Source organism: Podarcis cretensis (assembly GCF_951804945.1).
Source record: "Podarcis cretensis genome assembly, chromosome: 6".
In the NCBI taxonomy this organism is placed as follows: domain Eukaryota; kingdom Metazoa; phylum Chordata; class Lepidosauria; order Squamata; family Lacertidae; genus Podarcis; species Podarcis cretensis.
This window is the reverse complement of record NC_137175.1, coordinates 22,322,812-22,334,972: the sequence shown is the minus strand read 5'-3', so window position 1 is coordinate 22,334,972 and position 12,161 is coordinate 22,322,812. Positions and strand designations below refer to the sequence as shown.

The following is a 12,161-nucleotide window of genomic DNA, read 5'->3' as shown; positions in this document are numbered from 1 at the left end:
TTGCACCCGGAGGTGCTTTCGAACTGCTAGGTTGGCAGGCGCTGGGACCGAGCAGCGGGAGCGCACCCCGCCGCAGGGATTCGAACCGCCGACCTTTCGATCGGCAAGCCCTAGGCGCTGAGGCTTTAACCCACAGCGCCACCTGCGTCCCATAAGTGATCAAGCTAGGGAAGGAAATTTACCTGTCCCCCCTCTAAAAGCCAACTGCAAGTAAAGTTTTTCACCTTTGTTGTGGCAAATAAGTGGAATGCTCTGCTGATAGAGATTCAGCAGACACCTTATGTTCTAATCTTTTAGAGCCTGCTGGACAATTTTCTGTGCCGCCAAACACAGGCAATTAAGAAAACATCTTTCCTTAATAGTTAGTTGAAAGCCTCTGATTTTGTTTTATTTTTCATGGTTTTTATTATTATAAGGATGTTGGTGTAAATGGCTTTGTTTTTTTATGATAAAGTGGCAAACACAGATACTGTAAATATATAAAATGAGTGCATTATGTATCACTTAAGTGCATCAGTAAGCCATTGAATGTCAGCAAAACTCTCAGTTGAAAATTCTCTTATTTCTAGTCAAAGCAGTCTCTGATACTGAGCAGACATGGAGAAATAATTCAGAATATCATAGTCTAGGAAGAGGATGCATACTGATACTAACAGGCCATGATTGAGGCTCCCCCCCCCCTTCTCCGAAGTCATCAGCCCTTCATAAATATATCTAGTTCTGTGTTAAGTGATCTCTTTGATCCTCCAGTGGTTGCAAGGTGAGTGTTACAGAATTTTACACCTCTTACAGTTTGAAAACTTCCTTCCTCTTCCACTTCAGCAAGAGTTTTTCTGGTGGGGGCAAACAAGCAACTCACTTCTGTTGCTTTGCCTTCGATTCATCCAGCCCTGCTCTTTGAACATGCGTGAATTTTAAGTGCTGAGTCTAGAGAGATTTTTTTTTTGGCTTGGAAATGCAAAGCTGTTGACACATAGCTGCTTCTATGATTTATCCCCTTGGCATGAATGCTCCCAAGCTGAGCCCAGGGCAGGGCTGGGTGGAGAATACCCAAATGAAGCGGTGTCCCAGACTGGCACCCTTAAGGCAAGCTCCACATCATTGAGAAATCATTAGCTCTTGACCTTTCCTGTGCTTTTAATTCCTCCCCCCCTCCCCTTGTGCAAAATGTTTTTTAAAGGCCAAATGTGATGGCAAATTAGTTCTGGAAGCAGATTCTCCTCCTAGAGTGGGGTGGTTTTCTTTCTTTCTTTTTTTGGCATGAGATTTATTTCTCTCTGCATGTGCTTTTGTGACTGACTGCACTTGGCGAGCTGCAGTTTGTTCAGCTGTCCATTCCCCTGCCTAATCTAGGGTCTTAAAATAAAAACAAACAAGCGGATATTCGGAGAAAGGACGCAGCATGGAGACACTGAGAAGCATTTGTTCCTGTGCTTTGGCTAAAACAACGCTCCACTGGTCCCATGTACCAAGTCTTTGCTTTACTGCTAAAGATGCTGGCAGTTCCTACAATGAGAAACTGTGTCAAGGAGTTGGTTCATCAAGTTCTTCTTAAATAGAAAGTTGCCTGGGGTTTTTTTTGGGGGGGGGGATGGTGGTGGTGGTAGACAACAACAGAGGAGATAAGCTGGGGAAACTCAGCCAGATGGGCGGGGTATAAAAAATAAATTATTATTATTATTATTATTATTATTATTATTATTATGTACTGAAGTTCTCACCCTGGGCCAGCAGGGGGATACAGTAGATAGTTATGCAAATGAAGGATCGAAAGTGACATTCAGTGATTGGATGGATACTGTAGATAGTTATGCAAATGAAGGATCGAAAGTGACGTTCAGTGATTGGATAGTTTTAGAAAGTTGTTACAGTAACAAGGTACTGGAGCTCTGTATAAGCAGGCTGACTGAGCCCTTTAGTTCAGTTCTGTTCTGGCCTCTGAATAAACAAGGGCTGTTTGAAGAATCGCTGTGTCGTCTGATATGTTCACCCACAACTTAACTATTATTATTATTATTATTATTAGCTAATTTCTGTTCAATCCAGGGCCATTTTGCCAGGGATATGTCAAATGTGTGGCATGGATGTGACCTTAGTTCATCAGTTCAGCTGTAAAAGAATAACATCGCCTATCTATAAGCCACTTGAAACCAGCTTTCCAAATATATTGGAATGTGGTGCGCTTCTGGATTTCAACCAGTTAGGAGTTCCAGAAGCAGGGGGCTACCACAGAAAAGGCCATTTCTCTTGTGCCTGACACTCTGCCTGCAAAATGGTAGTTTAGTTGTTGTTTTTAACATACCCCTTCCTAAAATAAGACATTCCTCAGAAAGATGCAGTAGTGATATAAGAAGGAATTATTTTTGTTATTTTAATTGGTGCTTAAGAAATGCAGAGTGACAGGATGTTTTCATAAGGCAAGTACCTGAAAAGGTGAGGTTTCAGAATCTTAGCATAGTCTTGCAGGAATCCTGACCTAGGGTGGTCAAATACTTCTGACGTGGTACAAAGCAGCGTCATATGTTGACCGCTGTGGGAACTGGATGCTGGACAAGGTGGGACTTTGGCCTGATCCAGCAGTGTCATCTTATGTTCTGAAATCCTTAAGCTCCTAAAATCTTCCTTACCAATTGACAGGTTATACAGAAGATCAAGTAAAGGCAGGGCGAGGACCCGCCCTCTGAGGATAATTTGGCCATTGTATTGGGTTTAATGGAATTCTATTACCTATCTTGTTTCTTCTTCTATTCTCTTAGGCACCTCAGGGATTTACCAGGGGCCCAACGGCCTGACGAGTTCTGCAGGGTTCAGCACAGTGCACCAGGTACAACTTTAACCATTTTTTAAAAAATGTCCTGAAAAGGAGGTGGTTCATATTTCAGCTGCATGGACATGAGTAACTTCCTTGATACTTGTCTCCGATTATTAAACATAATGTCTCATTCTTAAGGGACAAAAAGTGTACGTCTCTATGGACGCTCACAGATCTCAACGGGACAAGGGACTTGGAAACCAAATGCTTTCGAAATCAACCAAACACTCCTTCCTCCACCTCCTCCCCCCCCCCACTTCTTCCTCTAACCAGTCCCGGCCCAATCTCAGCACTTTGGGTGTGACGCTGAAAACATGTCACAATGGGGACACCACAGTATCACATGAACATCTTTTTTTGAAAATTAGCAGTTTCCATCATCTTGCAGAGAGTGCCAGCTTATTTCTTGGCTTTCGGTAACAGATGTGAATCAACATTCTAAAGCATCACTCAGAGACGCTTGCAAATATGAAGCCATCGGAGCCTGTTTGTGCTCTTCCTAATTTGGACATACACCTGTTGATGAACTTCATGCTTTGCATAAGTTAGCACCTTTAAATATAAAGCATGTGTATAAATATATGATGTGGATAACATTACATGCAGAAACACTATATTTTATAGAATCATAGAGTTGGAATAGAATCACAGAATCATAGAATCATAGAGTTGGAATCATAGAGCCCAACCCCCTGCCAAGCAGGAAACACCATCAGAGCACTCCTGACATATGGTTGTCAAGCCTCTGCTTAAAGACCTCCAAAGAAGGAGACTCCACCACACTCCTTGGCAGCAAATTCCACTGTCGAACAGCTCTTACTGTCAGGAAGTTCTTCCTAATGTTTAGGTGGAATCTTCTTTCTTGTAGTTTGGAACCATTGCTCCGTGTCCGCTTCTCTGGAGCAGCAGAAAACAACCTTTCTCCCTCCTCTATGTGACATCCTTTTATATATTTGAACATGGCTATCATATCACCCCTTAACCTCCTCTTCTCCAGGCTAAACATGCCCAGCTCCCTTAGCCGTTCCTCATAAGGTATCGTTTCCAGGCCTTTGACCATTTTGGTTGCCCTCCTCTGGACACGTTCCAGTTTGTCAGTGTCCTTCTTGAACTGTGGTGCCCAGAACTGGACACAGTACTCCAGGTGAGGTCTGACCAGAGCAGAATACAGTGGCACTATTACTTCCCTTGATCTAGATGCTATACTCCTATTGATGCAGCCCAGAATTGCATTGGCTTTTTTAGCTGCCGCGTCACACTGTTGGCTCATGTCAAGTTTGTGGTCAACCAAGACTCCTAGATCCTTTTCACATGTACTGCTCTCAAGCCAGGTGTCACCCATCTTGTATTTGTGCCTCTCATATTTTTTTTGCCCAAGTGCAATACTTTACATTTCTCCCTGTTAAAGTTCATCTTGTTTGTTTTGGCCCAGTTCTCTAATCTGCCAAGGTCGTTTTGAAGTGTGATCTTGTCCTCTGGGGTGAGAATGCTTGCTATATGAGAATGCTTGCTCATAAAGATTGGTGTAGACCAAGTATGAAGTCACTATGCTTCTTTTGTTTGTGCAAAGGCTGAAATATAAGCATTCAAAGTTAAACTGAAATCACTGAGGCTATAGGGGAATAAAAGTATCTTAAAGAATTACATCCGAAATTCAGTTTCCCATAAGCTTTGAAAGAACTTCCTGTTTCGGGGCTGTTAGGAGAACTTCCTGTTTCGGGGCTGTTAGGCCCCACACCAGTGATAAAGGCACATACTTTTAGATGGTTCCAGTAGGCATAGCCGATTGGTGCCTCCACATGTTGGACTACAGTTTCCATCACACCTGATCATTGATCATGCTGGCCAGGGCTGATGGAAGTTGCAGTCTAACATCTGAAATACATGATGTTGGCTGCCCCTGTGTTAGAAGGTTGCAGCAAACCAGAACATGAAATCATGGATTGCTTTGACGACCATGGTTAAGTTTAAGTTTCTCTGCCTCTGTAACCTCTGCATGCAAGTGAGAAACTGGTTTTCATGCTGTTTCCTTCTTGCATGCTGCTTGGGAACAGAGCTTAGCTTAGCAAGCTAAACCATGGTTTCACTGTGAGATTGGGAATGTGTGGCATCACAACAGAGTCACGTGCAATTGCTGCTGAGCTAAACTTTCGAGCCTTCAGCTGCTTGTTGCTAGTCTGTAGGACTGCTGGACCTGTCAGTTAGAGAATATAGCTGAGGTTGTTGGATGTGAGCTGTGGCACAGCCTAATGAATTTCATGGAAAGGTACCGTAATTGATTCCGGGCTTCTTTGCCCAGTACACTGTTAGGAGGTACACATTAAAGGAGGATGTGCACATTTCTCTGAGTGTGCAATATGAATGAATACATGCTGCAAAGAGCCACATTTTGCAGTGTTGTCTTGTGGTATATACATAGAACTGGTTCACACATAACATTTGAATATGGTTTGGCACTATGAGAACAAGCCATGCTCTCCATATTCCCCCTCCACTCCCATGCCCCACTTGAGTGAATTTGTTCCTGGTTTCATCAAACCATAGTTTTCTGGTATATGTGAAATTTAAAATGACAAGCTATGGCTTGAGCTCACTCCCCAAACCAGGGTTGCAGAAAACAGCAGTCTTGATTTAAGTAAGAAGAACCGGGCTGGAGAAAGCCATCTAGTGCAACTCTCTGCTCTCTCAATAGCAAACCAGATGCCCATGGGAAATCCCACGCAGAACCTCAGTGTAACATCACCATCCAGTGAGTGGTATTCAAAGACATATTGTTTGATGGGATAAGAGCAAACCATGGTTTGATGAAAGCAGGAAGTAATTCAGTGGAGGGGGATCGGGCTGAGGAGTTGATTAAGCACAAAGCTTTTATAGCTATATGCCGGTTCATAGATCTGAGCCATTGTATAATTTAGTCATGTACTGGCCTTGCAGTTCACAGGTATACAGCAGGTGTTGATTTTTTTAATGTGCATCCCCTAAAAGTGTTTTAACAAACACCAGGTAGATGGGACTCACTTCTGTATAAATGCAGTGTGCAAGAGGAAAAACAAGTGGGGCAAGACTACACGCTTTTTAAATGTGCAATAGTTTTATTTTATCACATTTTCACATTGACGTTGTGGTGCAGCTATTTAGAAAAAAATGAAGAAGTGCCATTACATGCATGCACTCCCATGTTGCTTGATTCCTGGCACTAGATTTCATGAAATAAGCAAGTTACCGTCAGCGCTTCCTGGCAAATGCAGCAAATCAAAGGTGATGCTACTTCTGCAAAACGTAGTTGTGAACAGAAGTGGGGAATATGATAATGGCAAGAATAATAGGGAAATATTTGTAAGCCTGGTTATATTTAGCCTGCAAAGTGCATAACTCTTAATTAGGTGTGCTGCTTTTCAAATATTTGGAGAATGATTAGCGTTGCTGTCTCTTCTTTCAAAGGAGTATTCTTCATATCCCAGCTTCACCCAAAGCCAATATTCACAGTATTACAGCTCTTCCTACAACTCTTCTTACATGTCTGCAAATAGCATCAGTCCATCAGCTATCCCAACATCGACCTACTCGCTCCAAGAGTCTTCGCACAACATTAACAACAGTCAGAGCACCGAATCACTTTCTGGTAGGTGACTTTAATGATTGGAAATCCCTTCCCTGTTTAAAATGAACTTACAAGTACAACTATGTGCAGGGCTTAAATTTTAGCTAGGATGCAGGATCCTGTTTTTAGGATATTTCAGGACCAGTAAAATATGAATGGCAATGGCTCAAGGTGAGTGCAGAGTATCTTTATTTTAGTACCAAATATACAAATCCAGATCCTACAAATCTAAGAATACGGGATTGGGGGCGGGGGGGAATCCCAAACCAAACGGTGTAACTTCTAGGCAGGAGCAGTTGGCAGGGTGCGGCTGTGTTCCAGAGCTGCCCTCCTGGCAGTAGAGCCGTCGCTACTTTCTTTGATGGTTGCAGGGCAGGCTGCTTGAGCACACTGGTGGAGCCCAGCATTGCACCCACACAGCCACAACCTCGTTGCTCCATCCTCAGGCTGCCCAGGTGAGCAGCAGGGATGCTGCTATTGGGAGAGTGGCCCCACAGCACCGCTACCCCTGTGCTATCTGCTTCTGCTTCCAGCTAAGCTTCAGTTGTGGTGCTTCTTTTCCCGCAACCCCTCAATCCTTGCAGCATAAACTATACATTAGTTTCTGTGGAAGATGTATTGGGAGATATGTTTAGATTTCCCGTGTGTTAAAGAAAATACAAGACTTTCTTATGATATACTGAATACAATAATAGATTAACAGTGCAGTTGGATTCAGTAGGGCTTGCTCCTAAGTAAATGCAGCTTTAAACTAATAATAATAATAATAATAATAATAATAATAATAATAAAAAATTTAAAAATAATGAACTGAAAATAAGTAGGCAGTTTAAAATAAAGCCTTTAAAAAAAACACATTGCTGTTAACTTAAAAGGTCTCGGAAATAGAACAGATAATAATAACATGTTGTTTTGTGTCCTAAGCAACAATCATGGTGGTTATTGTCAGGCGCATATTCCAGGGGTGCCACCCCAAAAAAGACCTTCACCAGTAATCACTTTTCTGGTTTGTAGTGCCAGAGGATCCAGAGAAGGATCTCAGCTGCTGATCTTAACTGAGAGGCAATTTCATATGGAATAAGTCAGTCCTTCATCTACTCTGAACTCAGACGGTTTAGGACAGGGCTTGAAAAGTAAGAACCATCACTTTAATCAGTGTCCAAAAACATAGTGCAAGTCAATGAAGCTCTTTCGATATTAGTACAATAGAGCAAACTTTGTTATTTGCCATAAGAGTGTGAATATTGGCATCAAATCATTAGGGCAGCACAATTCTGTCCCCCCCAAAAGCTAAATATAATACTGTATTAATTAGGGGCTCACAATAATGATATTAAATTTAGAAAAGGCTGATGAAATGCTGAAAGAAGGCTAATGGAAGGGAAATTATTTCACATCTAGAAAGCATTAGTCCTAGTGCAGCTGTAGTTAGATGTAGTCAAGATCAGACAGAGAAGAAAGCAAGACAAGTGACTGAAACTGAAATTCTGTCATTAAATAGCTATCTGTAGGAAGAGGGCACATAATCATCATCAACAATAGCAGCAAATACCACTGCTCTCATATTATTTTCTAGAAACAAAACATTTTTTTAGCAACCACTTATAAGTTTTTAGTTTAACAAGCATTCATACTGGTTGAGGGCCTTTTAAATAAAGCTACAGATAGCAGGCTAAGTAAACAATGAGCTCCATGTTTATTTTATTTGTTTTAAATAAATGCCCTTCCATACTTCTTGAAGTGATCCGTGATCTATTGGAGTGCTTAGTTTTTAACTATCAATTATGGGCTTAAATGTCATGATCTTCCAATGTTCTGTTGGAATGCAGTCAATATATCACTTCCCCAGCGAAATTTTCATTGGCAGGCTATATCATTTTTATAAAGCACCACGTCATTTGTGGATAATCTCTGTATGTACAACCCAAAGTGGGGTGTGCTCACTTAAGGAACAACCCTGCACACCTGTTGTTAGTCAAACAGAAAAAAAATATAGTAAATTAAAGCAAAACAAAATGCTAACGCAGATTACTGCAAAATTACTTTGGAGTATTTCCCCCTTGTTAGATTTGATCTCAGCCTGAGATTTCAAAATCCTTCCCATGAAAAAAAATGAACCAGATTCCTATTTAAAATGCTACATCTGAATTGCTAGAGGGATTGGAGAGCTCCATATAAAAGGAAAAGAAAATTGAAGTCAATGGTATTCAAAAAGGTTATTTAAAATGTGGTCTCTTATCAACATTAACATTGTCCACAGTAAACACCACTTAAAGACCCAAGGCAAGTAACAATTCTTTTATTATTTCAAAAAATTCGGAACTCTGTTAAGCTGTTTGGCTGAATTAAAACTTCCATTCTAAGCATGTTTGCTTGAAAAATAAATAAAAGCTCTATTGATTTTAAGTGGAACATTATTCGAAATTGGGCAAACCTTTTCTTCAGACTATGTTGCAAGCTGTTAAAATTGTGTTACATTTTGATTTTTTGCAATTTTAATTAAAAATTGTAATTCAACTTATAAAATATCCCTGTTTTCATTGAGGTGTTGGGTGGGAACCCATTGTTTTCTGGGTTAAAATGTGAAACAGGTGTGATGGAATGTTAAAAGGTTTTTGAAGATGCTTCTAAACCTTTTTTTAAACATTTAATACCTCCTAGGGTGAGATAGATAGATAATAGATAGATGATAGATGATAGATAGATAGATGATAGATAGATAGATAGATAGATGATAGATAGATAGATAGATAGATAGATAGATAGATAGATAGATGATAGATGATAGATGATAGATGATAGATAGATAGATAGATAGATAGATAGATGATAGATATAGATATAGATAGATGGATAGATAGATAGATAGATAGATAGATAGATGATAGATAGATGATATAGATAGATAGATAGATAGATAGATAGATAGATAGATAGATAGATAGATAGAAGATAGATGATAGATAGATAGATGATAGATAGATAGATAGATAGATAGATAGATAGATAGATAGATAGATAGATATAGATAGATGATAGATAGATAGATAGATAGATAGATAGATAGATAGATAGATAGATAGATAGATGATAGATAGATGATAGATAGATAGATAGATGATAGATAGATAGATAGATGATAGATAGATGATAGATAGATGATAGATAGATAGAAGATAGATAGATAGATAGATAGATAGATAGATAGATAGATGATAGATAGATAGATATAGATCTGTAGTGCTGCATTATTTCTGTAGAATAATTAGTTTTCTTTTCTTTTTTTTAAAAAAGGGGAGTTGTACTACTACAAAAGAGTAATTTTACCCCCTTGGTGTTCTAAAAAATCACAAGGTTACTAATCGCCCTGTCCTCTTGCACTGCTGTATTCAAATGATCAAGATCTGAACAGAATCAGCTGAGATAAGACAAGAGACAAGGGAATTGGTTCCCCTCAACTTAGCAGACAAGCCCTACATTACAACCAAACCATCAAATGCATCTTTAGCAAGGTGTGTGGCTTCCTGATTTGGTCTGAAGATTTGCTAAACAGGCACAGGCAAACTTGGCCCTCCAGATGTTTTGGGACTACAACTCCCATTATCCCTGACCACTGGTCCTGTTAGCTAGGGCTTGTCTAAGATGTTAGCAAATACCATGGTGATTTGCTGAAGGATCTTACAATTGTCATTTCTGCTTCTTTGATAAGTGGAACACTGTTGTGTAGGTTTTCAAGAAGCTCAAAAACCATAACATAGGAAGTTGGCTTTGAGTAGGATTCTTTTATATATATATCTGTAGGTGAATATACAACACCTGTAAAAGACACAGATACAGACAGGCAGCACAGAGGGACGGATGGAAAGCTACGAGGGCGATCGAAAAGAAACAATGATCCCTCCCCATCAGCTGACACCGAAATTGAGGTATGATGTCAAGAGGGTTTCTTTCACCCCAACCCTATTACATTTGTATTTGACTAAAACCAGGGCAGTAGACCTATTGAAATTAATGGACCTAGTCAATTTCATTAGTTTCAATGGCACTACACTGAGTAAAATTTAGGCTTACCAACCTGTAACTCTAGGTTTTTCCCTACTGAAATTAAATAATATAGTTACCAGATAACTTGTTTCCTCCCCAAGTTTTTAAAATCATTGCTGTTATTTTGACTTATGAGTAGAATATATTTCAAAATGGATTATTGTTACATGTACATCTGGTAGAAAAACTATGCAGATGTAACCTTTCGCCCTTATTGTGGTTTCTTGATTCTGTTTTTCTTCATATGATATAACCCAGGGAGGTTCATAAAATACCCGGTCTGGCTTCAGGTTTGAAGGGACTTTTGGCCAAGTATCTTCTGTTAGGCTCCCTCTCAGCATTGGTGTAAGCTTATCTGGTGGCGGCCTGTTTTAATTTCCCACAATGCCCTAGAGTGATGCTACTTCAGGGGAATTGTGGGAAATCAAAATGGTTGCTTGCTACTGCCACCACCAGGTAAACCTTTGGCAAGGGCCCAAGGCAGACGTCAGTGCTGGTGGATTCAGCTGGGTTTCCTGTGGGAAATTCAATGGCACAGCTGATCCCTGCAGAAAGCCAGCTGGATGTGTGGTGACATCAAGCCCGCTGATTTGAAGTCCCAAAGATAATCAGCTGATTTTATGGCGATCTCAGGTGATTGACAGGTGGGTGGTCCTGACACTCCTTTCAAACTTGGGCCGTAGGTAGTGGAGGAGATAAGGATCTGGCACACTGTGGCCAGATCAAGTTCCCCAACCTTTATGTAAAAGAAAAGATCTTATAAAGGGTTTGTATGATAGGCAGGTGTCATAAGGAGAGAAAATATGGAGTTGTTTCTAGAAGCAACCAATGTTCAGCTGGCTAAGGTGATGGAACTGGATGAGTCAAGATAACAAGAATGTGTTGATGATATATATGTAGTCTAAGATATCTGGAGAGCACTGGTTTGAGGAAGGCTGGATCCCAAACGAATATATTTCTGCAACTAATATGGTATGATTTTTGTCTTCCCCAACCCCTCTGTCTTTCACCACAGCGTGTTTTTGTGTGGGACTTGGATGAGACGATAATTATTTTTCACTCCTTACTCACGGGAACATTTGCATCCAGATATGGGAAGGTATTGTGAAATTTTTCTTCTCCCTCCCCCCTCCAACCGCCCCCGTTGCTGCTTGTCCACCCAGAACACATTGAAAATTATAAGGGCGGCTTAATACGCCAGCTTTTCTAGCAGATGTTGCTCATTTTTCTTCAGAATATATTTAATATAACTAAGTCCAGTGGTATTTCCCTCAAACATGTGAAAATTTAATTAACATCCCATCACAAGGCCAAGAGACTCAAGTTCTTCAAAAGAGTATTGTTCGACTTCTCCAAAATAGGACAATGAGCTGTTTTTCTTGTCAAGGTTTTTCGCTCTCAAAAAAGAAAAGAAAAACAATTTATTCAGCAGACATGATACGAGAACTCCTGCTTGATCAAGGTACCAATTATTTTAGATAGACTCCCCTCTGCCCAGCACCTGGTTGGGGCTTTTCTCAGATAAGGCTTGTGTAAAAGAGATAAACACAAATAGCAGGCTTTGTGTGATGTATGTGGTACTGGACTGTGCCATTTTGGACTGCAGGTGTGGTTTGAATGTCTCCTCAAGCTAAAAACCACAGGAACAAACCTCCCTCAAAATTCAAAATTAGCATTTGCAACTAGTCAACTAGTCATAAAGTC

General features: G+C 40.3%; 1 protein-coding gene across 2 annotated transcripts in view; it reads left to right on the top strand.

Moving 5' to 3' along the window:
* EYA2 (EYA transcriptional coactivator and phosphatase 2) overlaps nucleotides 1–12,161 on the top strand; it is a 133,739-nt gene that overhangs the window by 79,634 nt on the left and 41,944 nt on the right. For both annotated transcript variants that reach the window (XM_079979451.1, XM_079979452.1), the window contains exons 6-9: nucleotides 2,757–2,824; nucleotides 6,254–6,434; nucleotides 10,215–10,339; nucleotides 11,473–11,556. In XM_079979451.1, the coding sequence (XP_079835577.1) occupies nucleotides 2,757–2,824; nucleotides 6,254–6,434; nucleotides 10,215–10,339; nucleotides 11,473–11,556 (458 nt within the window). The remainder of the gene's footprint in view (nucleotides 1–2,756; nucleotides 2,825–6,253; nucleotides 6,435–10,214; nucleotides 10,340–11,472; nucleotides 11,557–12,161) is intronic.